This window comes from Struthio camelus, chromosome 25 (genome assembly GCF_040807025.1).
Source record: "Struthio camelus isolate bStrCam1 chromosome 25, bStrCam1.hap1, whole genome shotgun sequence".
Classification (NCBI taxonomy): domain Eukaryota; kingdom Metazoa; phylum Chordata; class Aves; order Struthioniformes; family Struthionidae; genus Struthio; species Struthio camelus.
In genome coordinates this window covers 245915-259951 of record NC_090966.1, presented here as the reverse complement: position 1 = coordinate 259951, position 14037 = coordinate 245915, and the positions used below count along the sequence as shown (strand labels likewise).

General features: G+C 37.8%; 1 protein-coding gene across 4 annotated transcripts in view; it reads left to right on the top strand.

The window, feature by feature from the left end:
• The window catches only part of GPATCH8 (G-patch domain containing 8), a 59421-nt gene that overhangs the window by 11114 nt on the left and 34270 nt on the right, over window positions 1–14037 (top strand). For 3 of the 4 annotated variants that reach the window (XM_068918841.1, XM_068918843.1, XM_068918842.1), the window contains 2 exons: window positions 4627–4701; window positions 13033–13105. In XM_068918841.1, the coding sequence (XP_068774942.1) occupies window positions 4627–4701; window positions 13033–13105 (148 nt within the window). Of the gene's footprint in view, window positions 1–4626; window positions 4702–10839; window positions 10858–13032; window positions 13106–14037 lie in introns of all 4 variants that reach the window. The other variant, XM_068918844.1, reaches the window with a different exon arrangement.

Here is a 14037-nt window from a genome sequence, read left to right as displayed (position 1 = left end):
AACAATGGGAAAATGGAGAAGAGAGGAAAGGACATGTGACTGTGAGTAACCAAAATGTCTCCTGAGCCAAAGCATGGATGATAGTAACAAGAAAAATTCTAGGACACAAGCTTATTGGCTTCTAGAGATAAAATGCAACAAGAAAACTAAATGAGTGTGTGTGGTGGGTAAGCCTTTAGACATTAAAGGCTTATCCTTGCTTCTTGTCTAAGTAGTAAAATGTATTGAATTTCAATATGCTCATAGGTGAAGCACCTAGTGTTAGAACGTTTGCTGTAGCACAGTGTGATACAAACAGCAATAAATGATACTGAAGTGGAAGCTTCTCATCTTATTTACCTGCTATTTTAGGATGGAGTAGAGCGTTTATAAGACAGTAATAAAAGCAGTGTAACGCATCTTGTTTTACACAGCAAAAGTTAGGCAGTCTGATACAGGCAGTTTTAAAATGGAGGAGCAGAGGATGAGAGGGAGTAGGGTGCTTTATTCAGCACTGAAATCCTTCTGAACTGGAATAGGTGGGAACCTTGCCATTAGCTAACAGGGTCAGGATTTTTACCATATCTCTGGAGTAGCCACACAGAGAAAGGAAATATGGGACTAGATTTTGGTTGCTTTATGTTGAATATTACTGATACCTTTTATGCAGCTTTTATTTTATGGTATACATTTTGTAGTGAACGAATTGTTCTCTCCACTTAAAGGTTTCCTCTAAAGAGGGAAAAATCTCTCAAGTCTACAGAAGATACAGATCAAATTCGTATTAAAACATTGTCTGTGCTTAAGGTTCATGTTTGTCAGAAGTGCAGTTTATTCTTAACAGAGTCAGTGGTTAGGGTTTAATTAATTGTTAAAGTTAAATGTTAAAGGATTTTATGTCTCCTCCTGATTCATTGTCTTAAGAAGCATCAAAGCAGAAATATAAAATGTATCAATTTAATGTGCCAGGTTGAAGGATTGGAAAACAAGAAAAACAGATTGAATTCCCCCCAACTTGTTATTTAGCCAGCTCCAGGGCTGAGGAAGCCAGGGGACAAACTGTGCTGCCTCCTGTCCCACAAAATCCCAGCTCCAAAAGGCCTGTAATCTCCAAGATGGCAGACAACATTACTTTAACAAGCTATCGGTAATGGTCCTAGAAGCAAGAACCATTTTTTTTCCTTCCTCATAGACACCATTTAAAACGAACATGCTCATAAATTTGACCTTACTATGACAGTTACATTTTTTTTTTTTTGTGCCTTTTTTCAGGGTGGACTGCTTTATAGTTTAAGGACAAATTTTCCTTTATCGTTTAAGTGTTGATTTAAAAAAAAAAAAAGAATAGCCCCATGATGTGTATTGAGTTCAGTTCAGTTCAGACACTTGGTTATTCTGATGTCTTTAAATTGCCAAGCCTGTAACAGTCAACTTCCTAATATAGAAAACATTTGTCAGAATCCCATGAGGGCTTGTTATAGTGTGCTTGGTAGTTCAGGATGATTGTGGGCACCCTGCATCTTTTGAAAGCTGTGGTTTTAGTATTGCTGTTATTTGGGAGGGTGAAGCAACCCATCCCCAATCCCATTACCCGTAGCAAAAAACCCACAGTCAGAGTGCACGAAGTAGATAATAGTGGGATCGCTAAAACTTAGGGCACATATCTTTCTGTACTTTTTTTTTGGTGCATTTGACAATGTTGTGTTCAGTCTTTTGCGTAATGTCTGGGAGGAGTCGTTTTTAAGCACAGAAAAACTGAGTTGTAAAGCTTCAAATCAGCAAGGCATTCCTTCAAAATGGAATTGACCCTTGCCTTTGTAACAATTTTAAATGTCTTGGCAGGCAGAGCACAGAAGGAGATGGTGAGTAGGCAGAAATGTTTTGCCAGCTCCAGGTAATTTAGCTGGCGTATTCAGAGCTATCTGCAGGCAGCAAATCACGTTGTGAAATTGGAAAAAAAATGTATATACCTTTGTTTTTGCTGAGAGTTTCAAGTGTTTCAGGTATCTAAATGTTAGTGAGATGCTGCCACTATATGATGCTTGTGTATTTCATTTTTATATGTGAGACAGTATCTATACTACAAAGTTTTACTAGTGTGTTTTTGCTAGCCTTCAACAGGCAGCAGTGCCAATTCATTAACAGCCTGTGCACTCTTAACTGCTTTTGTTCTGTTGGGCAATACTTTTTGGGAGGCTGGGCCACATACTTCTTGCCATTGAGACAGGTTTTATGTTGTTTTCCCCTGCTGTGCAGCTGGGCTCACTAACTTCGGTACATGTACAATCTGTACATTCATGTTATGCCTGATGTCCCCCAGAATCACTGAGTTGGATAAGGAGCTCAGCTATTGCATGTGCATATAGTAAGTTTGTGTTCAGCTTGCTCCCTGAGGGCAGTCCAAAAAAATATTCAGATGGGAGTGGGTTCCTGCCACCAGAGTAAGTCCCGAATCTGCTTTTGAGGGGCCATGGGAAAAGACAGCTGCTGAAAACAGAGCCTGGATTAGGTGAATAATCCTTGCAGACTGCAAACGATGTATAGGCTGGCAGTTAGGGGCACGTGTATTAAAGCGCGTTCTCTTGATGACAGATCTTTTTGTCAAGATACTTTCTTGCACATTTGCATCGCTGGTTACTCCTTCCAGAGAGCTTTTGGAGCCTGGTGTCTGGCTTGTAAAATTCCAACAGGCAGTCCATTTCAATTATAACTTGCTCATTTTCACACTGGCTTTCGTTAAGATTCTTGCATAAGAAAAAAGTGGTGTTGGTAGAAAGGAGGAGAGTGACAACATGCTTCTCTTGGCAGTGGTGCTAGATGTTCTGCTGAGAGTAATTGCGAGGCTGTGATGCACTTGAAAATTGCCAGATGTTTGGTGCTCACTGCACAGCCAGAAGGCTTTTGGTGGCACTTCTGGGCTTGGGAAAGGAGCACCAAGTGACAGTTGAGGCCTTAAGACTCCTGTGGTTTCATAGTGCTGTGGCTCTCTGCAGTGCCCCAGGAGTGTAGGAATGATCACAGAAACAAACTCTGTTAACAGGTTTTGTGCTCACCTCAGCTGCAGGCGCCTCTCTAGTTTGCTTTTGGGTTTGCAGCTAGAAAGTAGCATTTTTCCGAGTGTGTTAGTGACGGTGGTTGTTAGTGATGCATCACGGACACACTGAATGGCCAAAAATGGTTCACCATGTCTGCAATTTCAGGAATTCTGGCCTTCCTGAGAAGCTGCAACAAAGGACGTTTTTTCCTGAAATAGTCCTTCACGCTGCTGATGTTTCAGCACCACAGTTATTCTTGAGGACACAGACTACCCCATTTGCTTTCCTAGCTTATGAGCCTTATATGCTTAATGTCTGGACAAAAGCAAGGAAAGATTGAATTTTGCCATAGTAGATGCTTGAGGAAATTTGCTTATATCTTAGTCCCAGCTCTGATTGCTGTCATTTGTGTGTATTACAGGGCTTGCATGTTGTGGGGGCATGATACTGTTGGTGGAATGGATAGTGGACAGGTTGTTCTCTTCAGAAGTTAGCAATTTAGAAGTGTGTGTGTTACTTAAGGGAGAACTAGAGAACTTTAATAGCAGTACATAACTTTTGTAACTTCACACATAAGCAGTACTTGGCTTGTAAGTATTTTTTTTATGTAGTGAGTAAGTATCTTATACTTGGTTTGCAAGACAAAGTATGTACTTATTTTTTATTAGAACATGGTGTTGGATGGTAATAAATTCTAAATATTTCTAAAATAAAGGACCATTTGATATGCAAAGCATGGTTATTTCTGGGTGAATTACAGTACACCGTAATAGCAATCCTACTTCATTTTCCAGTGGAATTTAGATTAACGTATAGCACATTATACACGGCCAGTCTCTAGGATCACAGAAGTTTTGTGAGGTTGCTGCTGGAGCGTAAGGAAACTAGGTGCCTGGCTTTATGGTTCTGCATAGTATTTTCTTTGCTGTGTGAGTATCTTCATACTTTAGTGTGCTTCCCTGTGCACCTCTCGGTCCTTCTGTCTTTCCTCAAATGTGTTCCTCTGTCCTGTTGGTTGTGCATCAGTGGGTCAGTTCCACTAACTGTTCACTGTGCAGCTGTATAAATTCAAGGAAAGGGGTGCTTCAGACCATGAACAAGTGTTGTAGGCACAAGGAAAAGTTTCTTTTGATACCATTATGGGTTTTTGTTGACATAAGGCATGTGAAATTATATGTATACCTCAAGCAATTTGGACTTCTGATGCAAGAAAAGCTCTACTTGTTTAAAAACAAAACTTTATAGTGGTGGAGGAGTTGGTTCCTTCTGATTTTTGCCCTGTGTGGTTTTGGCCAGTACTGGTGATTATTCAGTGTTTTCATAGACTTTCTAATAAAAGCATTGTCATCCTGAATGTTTGATGTTTTACTGACTTCCGCAGTTTCTGATGATCATTGAATTAACATAGTTAGGTTTCAAAATTATTGTTTTTTTGTTTTTCCATCCTATTTACTGAACTGAGTCTGTATTTAATTAGTTCACTTGTTTTGCTAGCTAAATATATACAAGCTAGCACATGTTTACAGTGCTTGAAAATGTTTTGTCTGCAATAGTGATAACAGTAGATATTAGAGATAATGGAGAGAGAACAATAATTTCCCTTCTTTTACAGGGAAATCACTTTGATCAGTATGAAGAAGGGCACTTGGAGATTGAGCAAGCATCTCTAGACAAGCCTATAGAATCGGTAAGATACATATTTATCATCATCATCAGTCCGCCAAAAATTAGGCCATGATCGGATGGTACTTGATGTGAATGCAGTCAATTGATAGGAGTGGGCGCCTTTTTGAAAATGGCAGTATGGGGTTAACTTTTTTTGTAGTGTAATTGCATGTCCTACTTTAATGTTAAGTGGGCCGGGGACGTAATCTTTAAGTAGTTCTAATAAAATTATAGGTAACTAAATTCAACTTGGGATTTCAGAAATTTATTAGACTAATACATTTACTTATAGAATTTATTTTGTTAAGTTTTTATACTTAAAGAATCAGTTTAATTCTTATGTGAATCTAATGGAATAGTGTAGTAAAATGTATTTTGATCCTTTTTAGTTTATATTTTTAGATAATTACTGGAGTGTTAAACATGTTAGAATGATATCCAGCAGTAAGGATTCGTTGATGTATTATAGCACTAGTATAGTAGTTCTTCCCCTCAAATCTGAAACTCTGCTCTGAATTTCTTTAAAATATTATTTTACTTTGAATTTGGCATGGAGAGTGAAACTATAAGATGGGGAAAAAATTAAGTTTTGTTTAGTTTTATCTTTTTAAGCTTTTTGGAGCTTTTAAATTTTTCTCTCAGCAAAGCATCTTATGCTAGTTGTAAGCACAATAACTTGTTCTGCCTAAACTTCCCCGATGAGTTTGGCACTTAGCTTTAGCTTTTCAATGTTAATATTCATTTGTAGTTTCAATACAATAGCAATAAAACTGGTAGCAAACAATAAAGGGTCACTTAGTAGTGTTCTAATTAAGACTAGATGTTTGTCAAGATAGTACTTCTCAAATATTTCTTTTCCCTACAGTAATTTAAGTTCTCTAATAAGTTTCCTCACATTAGCGTGCACTTAGACGAAACTTAGTGTTAGCAAAATATCAATATATATTTTCATTCATGTGTAGGTTGGTGTTGTGTGTGTTTGTGTGCGTGTTTAGATGTTTACAAAAATTTACCCAACTTGGGGTGTTCGACGTTTTTCTTCCGCAGCAGTTGGCCCATATTAGCTAAGCAGCCATGATCTGGTTTGTATTGCACGGTCTGCCTTTTTAATTTCTTCTCTAGGGTTTCCTTTCCCCCTTCTTATTTCTGTTCTTCTGGTCCAGTGAACACTGCATATAGTACCTTACTGTCTTAATGTGCTGGCATGATGCTAGATTTAGGCATGGCAGTAATTGATGACGCATGAGATAATGCTGCAGAGATGGGAATTTGTATTCAGTGTTCCCCTGAATACTTCAATCTTACATTGTGATACAAAGTTTTTAATTAAAATGCCAAGCCTATTTCCTTATGTAAATATAATAAGAAATACTTGTCGGTATCCTACTCTGTGCCACGCTGGAAATTAGCATTTGCAAAATAATTCAAATACTGCCTACGGACTAGACTGGCTATGTGATTCTAAAGGCTTTTCCCAAGCAGAGGAATAAAAATGGTTGTAGAAGAGAGTGTTACTTTAGGAGACTGAATCTCTTTGGTATTCTGGAGGAAGTGATGCGTACAGAATTATATAAAATGTGGAAAAATACATTGGACCCAACAGCGGGAGCACATAGACTGACAGTGCTGCTTGGATCATCTGCAAATGTATTATTTTGTTGCAGTTGGATTAATGTTGAACTGCAGCTGAAATTTTAAATCATTTTATTCATACATGTATCATAATCTAAATATGAGGACATTATCAATCTTTCTAACTTTATTGTAGATTTTAATACGAAAATGTACCGTTCAGCCCTGAGGTTAGAGCTTGCAAACCATTTGATGAAGAGGATAAGAGAACGCCTTACCCCTTTGGGAGGAAAAAGAGCTAAAATCTCAAATTATTCTTAATTAAAAACTCAGTTTTTTCACTTTTCCTTTGTCTGTAATAACAGAAGCAAGCATTTGAGGTACAAAACCCCTAGCCTGGGACATTGAACTCTTGGAAAGAGCCACAGAACTGATTATATGTGGGGTTTTTTGCACTGTCAAATCAACTGTGCTGTATGTTGGAGCATGCTTGAATTGGCTTTGCATGCTAGTCCCAGAATTTAAAAGTTGTGGAACGCTGCACAGTGATTCTTTTGGACTCCTCTCATGAACAAGCCTGGTTTCAGAAAGGGCAGTCACAAACGGACTGCTCAGTTGTAACATTAATTTTCACATTTCTTCATTAAGTACGTTGTTGACTTTTGAAAGAACAATTTGCACTTGGGAAGCATAAATAATTTGTCAAGTTTCCTGATGCTACTAGTAATGATTTTGTTCCCACACTATTAATGAAATGTGTAGGTTTTTTTTTTTTTTAATTGGCAAATTATGAACATTTAAAAGAAAAAAGAGTGGCTTTTTTGGTCAGTTTGGTGTACCTCTCCTGTAAGATTTCTCTTGTTCTCTAGAGAGTGGTGGTCATGCTGTTTTTTCTGGCTTAATACATTTTTATGTTGGCCCACCCAGAAATGAATAACATCCTTGAACTGAAGTTGAGAGGGAAGGAGTAAGGACAAGTATATAATTTGCACATATCATACATCTAAATATTTGCGATATTAGCATTTAATCGCAAGTTGTTTTATAATCCTTAATCAATTCTCTGTTAGCAATTCAGCTGACCTTTAAAAAGAAATCAGCTAATAGTAATGAGTAAGAGCCTGGGTTTCACGTAATAGAAACAGTTCAGATGACAAATGTCTTTCTCTGTGCAAGGAAGGTTGTTTTTGACAATAGCAGATCAAAGCGCTTTCCAGTTAAAAGTTCAGTTCAGTTACTCTACAGACTCAAGAGTGGATTAAGTGTATTCTCGTATGTGTGATTCTTGCAGCTTTTCCTGTCTTTTGAGTAATCTGCAAACTCTTTTTAAAAGCTAAAGGTAGCTTGTATTTGGAAATTCCAAAGGGCAAAGGGTCTCACTTGAAGTATGCATGTGACAATCACTGCTGAAGTTAGATCCATCTCTGCAGCATTATCTGTTGAGAGGTGCTGACTGTACTGCTACAGCATGCAACTCAAAGGTGGCTGGAAAAATAGGTTTGGGAGTCTACAGATCATTACAATGTTGAATTGTGTCCTCAATTAGCATACTAGTACTCTGTGTCTGTGGAAATCCTGCTTTGTATAGCTTGTTTAGGCTAAAGATGTCTGGTTTGAAACATGCGACTATAACCAAAGTACATTTATGGAAAACAGAACTGACATGAGCTAGAAGATGTATGTACCCTAAATGAGAAGCCAGCTATTTTTCATTTCTAAATTGAAGAAAAGATTTTATATCAATGCACCTCATAGCTGCAAATACTGATTTTTCACAAGTAACAGGTTTTTTTTGTTCTGGTTTGAAAGATGTTGCACTCATACTGGCTGTTGAAGTCAGTAGAACTACTGGTGTTTGGTGTCCTTGAAAATCAGAGCGCTTAACTTTTTTTTTTTTTTTAGTTGAAGAAGCTGCATGTGTGTGTTCTGAAATATTTCCAAGTGCACTGAGTTCAGGTATTCAAATGGAAAGTTACAAAGTATTGCAGCTTCAATAGAATCCTCATCACATTAATTCTTTATTTCTACTGGTTTGCTGAATCTCATTACTGTGAACGTGTGGTTTTCTTTACCCCAGCAGTGTACAGCTCAAGTAGGAGATATAGTAATATACCCTTAGAGTCTACACAAGAAAACAGCCCCTTTTCCCCTCCAGACAATATGCAAAGTGTCAGGGAGTCAAACCAAGCTGTCCTGGTTGCAGGTTGGAGGCGAGACTGCGAATCATCCACTTATTCTGAAGCTTGTTAGTTTGTCCTTGTCATAACTAACAATGTCCTTTCCCTCTCTCTAATTCTGTTCAGTTGCATAAGAAGGTCCTTTAACTTCACAAGTTAAGACTTCAGTTGCTAGTTGTTTGAAGATCACAGGCTATTGTAGACTTAAGTATGAGCTGAAGTTGGGTTTTGTCGCACTGTATATCTGTACAGATCTGTGGACTCCACCAGTTCCAAAGTGTAATTTGATAAGGCTGCTGATTTGACATTTAGCAGTAGCCCTATGTGGACAGCGCTATAAATAATGTGCTTCTTGAAGCTGAATGGTGTAGCATTACTATTTGGCTTTTCTCTCTAGTCTTCATTGTGTCATCTGTAGTGAGCTATAGGTTTTGTTTTGGGAATCTTTTCAACCTCTTGTTTGCATGGGTTCACCCAGTAGCATCCAGTTCTTGCTTATAGATTCCTCAATACACAGTCAGCACAGCTTACAATCCGCTCAAGAGATGTATGGTTCTTGCCTATGCTGAAAGCTTAACAACGTGAACGCAATATGTGGGGTGGTGTGGGGATCTTGTGGCAAAACGGTATTAGGCAAAACTCGTTCTGGCTTATTTGTAACGCAGCTCAATCCACCCGTTGAAATCATTGTGGACCATGTTCCACCTACATTGTCAAAACATTTGAATTTTTGTACACATCTTCATTGTGTGCATCTTTTTTCTATTGCCACAACCTTTTTCAGAAATTTGTACTGGGGTTATCGTGATCAGGAGTCACTGATACCCACAACAAGTAATCAAGGGCATCTTATTAGGTCACAGGATAGGGGAAGCCAATTTGAATTGTTTTGAGCAGATCGCTTTGGATAAGACTTTCAAAGATAATTTAGTCAACTCCGATTAATATTTCAGTGAAGTTTAGGCCTTTACATTTCTTACACGCTTTAAAAAAGTTAATCTCAAGTTCCCTATCTGAAATTGTTAAATAGAGGCGGTCATTGTTATTACCAAGTGGTGAGATTAATGCAGAGAAGTGGAAATTGTTCCATCAAGAGCCTGTCAAGCTTCTCTGTTTTACAACTGAGCGTTCTCCAATCTGTTTTTTAGTATCATGTCCATAATTGGTTGCACAAGACAGATAGCACTGCTCTTGCGTGTGTAACTAGCTGCTTCTGCTAAATAATTTTGACTGCCAGTGAGAGCTCACTTGCTTGCTCAACCCCCTTTTGAGAGGCTTATCTTGGCTGCCTCAGTAATTTTTATTGTGGTGGTAACTCAAGGAGTTCTAATTTTCTCACACTATCATTTTAGAAGAGCCATCTCTTTTCTCCTCTGAGAAAGGGATGGTTTCCTGCTTGGGCTGTTGGCATTTTTGTAAATCACTGCAACTCTCCTGTAGGAAAATTATTACAACATGAGGGATAACTTAGTCAAAAGGAATGATGGTTCTTGACATCAACAGGAAGATTGGTGTAAAGAGAGATTTCCCCCCTCCCCCTCCCCCCCCAATGTGAAAGAGAAGAGTCCACAGTTTTAGGGAACTTTCACTTGGGGGGAAGGAGGCAATTAAGAAAAAAGCTACCAGCTGCTGCAACACTTGCTGTCCCCTGTCAAGTTTTGGTCCTGACTAATGTGCCCAGTTACTTCACATGCCACCAGCGTTTAATGACTTTGCAGAACACTTCTTACATGTGAACCTAGCAATTCTGTCCTTACCTAATTTAATTTTTAGGGTAGCATTTGAGCTAAAGAGCATTCCTGCCAGTCTTCCTGTGTGACATGTCTCAGGTAATGACCTGAAATGGAGGAAAAAAAGGTAGAACATGGCTAGAAATCCTTATGACAGACCAATGGCTAGGTCCCATCTAGAATTTTACTATTAAACTCTCAGGGCTGTTCTCTGTATTAATTGAAACAGAAGATACTCCAATTTAATATTTTGTTTAATTAGCAAGCAGTTTCATTGCTGAAGCAAACAAATGAGAGATCTGGGCAAAGAGATCTGGGTAAAATGCCCCCTTCCTGGGAACTGAGACACAGTTATATTTAGGTATATTTCCAATACATATTAAACAACTTGTGACCATCCTCTTGAGTGGTTTTGTAAAAGTGGTGCTAATGTGTATAATCCTTCTAAATTTTTCTTTTTTCCCTTTAACATTTGTTTGCCCCTTCACTGTGTCAGTCACAACACACCGCTCTTGAATCTCCCAGCTGGTCTTGACTTGTTGAATTTATTTTATGCTTTCACTCTTCTTTAATAAATACATTACTTGCAAGCAGTGAATTGAAAACAAAGCAAAAGAAAAACTACCATTAGTGATTGGACAGTTTCTTACTTTGTGTTACATTTAACTGTTCTTTTGACAGCCCAGTTTTTAAAGCCAGGTTCGTATGGAAATGCTTTCACTCCACTTGCACTGCTTTTGGAAATAGCATACTGCTTCATCTGTCTGTTTATTTTAGTGCATTCATAACACAACACAGTCAGCACAATGTCTCATCTCCACTTAAGCAAAAGATTGTAAAATACTTCTTGTCCTTTTTTGAAAATGCAGCCATTTTTGTCAGCATCACCTTTTAAAATCTGATTCAATAATCCTTTGTCAGATACAGTTAAGATGCTAGTGGTAGAACAATTGATACATTATCTGCAAAATCTGTGAACTTCAGTCCCATTTTTCATGAAGGAGTGTGCAGTTGTTTTGACCGTTACATAAACGGTCTGCAGCAGATATGTTTGCAGGTAAGTTTTCCTAAGCTTCAAAAACTATAATCTTTTCTGTGATATTTGTGACTGGAATCCATATATGTTCATTTTCCTTTTATTGCTTATACTGATTTAAGCTTTTATAACCAGACGTTTCCTTACTTCTTGTTTTATTTTTTCATGTAGCCTTAATTATGTCTTGAGGGAGAGCCAGTAGTGTGGGAAAGTTGTACACTGTTGCCTTGAAAAATAGTGAGATGAAATGTCTTGCTTTACTAGTATATCGGAAAAAAAAAATTATATGTAATAGAATCTTTTTGAGGAAAAATGTATCCATGCAGCCAATATCTTGGGGAAGATTGTGTCTTTCAAGTTGATTCACCAAAGTTCTGCAAACTGTGTGGTCATTTTCTTCGATGTGGAGTGAGTGAAAAAAACACTGCTATTCTGATTTGTGTCGACTACATGATGAATTACAAAAACCTGCAGCATTCCTAGCTGTTTTGGGTTGTTTGTTTTGTTTTTTGTTTTTGTTTTTTGTTTTTGCAGATTCCATGTACCACTGAATATTATGGATTTGCAGCCTATTATAATTTGGGATATTTCAGTGATATCCTGAGTTGAGTTGCATAATGAAAACAACCAATGAGTAGATCTTTTGTTCTTTCCTAGATCTTTTGTTCTTTCCTTTATCTTTTTTCTTTTTTCTTTTTTTTTTTTTTTTTTTTTTGCTGTGATTAGGTGGTGAACACATTTGTAACTGAGAGTCCTTGTTTGAGGAGGTGACAGAATTGTTCTGATCATTGCTAGTAAAATAGTAAATTAATCAATAGGGGATAGTCAGTCAGCTTTCAGATCGTTACAAGGGTGCTGTTAGCACTCCAGCTTTTTGTTGTTTTGGGGGAGAAAATCTTACTTAAAACCAGATGAACTCTACTCAAAGCCCTGTTTAGCACTATTCAAAAGCTGACACTTAATTGCTGCATCAGTACTTTTCCACTTAACTTAATCTGAAATATCCTTTTTTTTTCTTTAGGAAGATGAGACATTATGCTTATTGTTTTCCCCTACATGCACTAATGGTTCCTTGCTGTTAACTTATTGCTAGGCCTGTTTCATTCTAACATCTTAGTATTTTTGTTAGTTTACATGTGAAATGCATCACCCAGTCTGTGCTTGAGCTCATTTTATTTAATTGATTTCATTTTTTTTGTTTTACTAACCTCACTGGTTTTTCAGTTTAATATTGGCTGCATGCTAGTTTATATATATATTTATATACATATAAAAAAAGAAAAAAAAAACCAATCAAGTCTAGCCTGGATTTTGCTATGATTGTGTTTTGGTTTCTAGTGGTGGGGCAGTCTTGCACTTACAACTTACTCAGTATTATAAAAGCCTGACACACAAACAATATGACTAAACACGCTGTAGATTTTCTTTACAAAAAATCTTAAGTGGTGCTATCTAGGTGATGGATATGATTGTATAAATAGCTTGATTTTATGCTTTTTACTGTCAATTTTTATTGGTACACTTTATTTTCTCCCACATTGCTGTTTTTTTTATTATTATTATTTTATTTTATTTTAAACGTGATGCACAAAAGTTGCCCAGCACACCATCAGAAAGTGACCCTTCCTGATACCCTGTCCCCCTGGAAAAATTCTAGTCAGCAATTTTTAACATTTGTCTTTCCCTTATATGGGGCATATTGCCTTTTCAGTAGCATTTTTTTTGCATGCATATATATGTAGAAAATCTCTTGCTCATCACATGTTTAAATGTCAGTGGGAAGGGAAGAATATATTATTGGAATATTTTTGGTTTGTTTTCTCTGTTCTGTCTGTCAGGATAATATTGGACACCGCTTACTGCAGAAACATGGGTGGAAGCTGGGCCAGGGATTGGGAAAGTCGCTGCAGGGTAAGTTCAGTAGCTTATATCTGAAGCATTCCACACCAGCTTTGATCTTTAACAACATTATTTCTGCTTTTTGTTTCTAGATTAGATTTTCTTTCCGTTATTAATATATCCAAACAAATGCACTGTTGAGTTTAATGTTTAGCAATTTGCAAGTGGAAGCTGCTGCCTCACTTATTGGTACAGGTTAGACGATGACATGTGTGTGTTGTGTATGTGTAAGAATCGCCATGTTTGGCCTTTCTGGAGGGAGGTGAATTAACTGCCTACTTACTAACAGGTAGTTGTGCAGCTTCTAAAACTACAATGATATTCCGCTGGCTGGATGCTTTGATATTAAAGAGAATTAAAAACACAAACTAGTTATAATGATCTGTGTGCATGCTTCACAGTGGTGTCAGAAGCCATTAGAAGGCGAGTAAAAGGGCCCAGAGAAGACCGAAAGTGGTGGCAGAGGTTCACACGGATGGGAGAGGCTCACTTCTAGTTTCTCCAGAGGACTTTCAAGGGTTTAACTTATTTTGGTTACTTAGCTGTCTATTTGCTATGGATTTAGCTTATCTCCTTGAGGCTCTGTAGTGCTAGTTGAACCAACGCACTTAGTATTCCTTCTGTCTTGAGTCTAAATTCTTCCTGTGACACTAGAGATGCCTGATTTAAGTTGAGCAAATAATGCCCCTTTCATGTGGGTGGTGGTGGGGTTGGCTTTGGCTATTTACCTGGCCATTGGTACCTGTTCTGCAGAGGCCCATGTTAGGGCAAAGGCACACAACCATGTTACCTTGCAAAAAAAATGAAGATGGTATTTCATATCAGTTACTCCTTATTAGCTGCCTGTGTGCACGATCTCTGCCTGCCATACTCGAGCCGTAAGTTGCTCAGTATTTGCTGCAGGTGTGAAACTGTGTGCTTGGGCATTTTCTGTAGGGACCTTA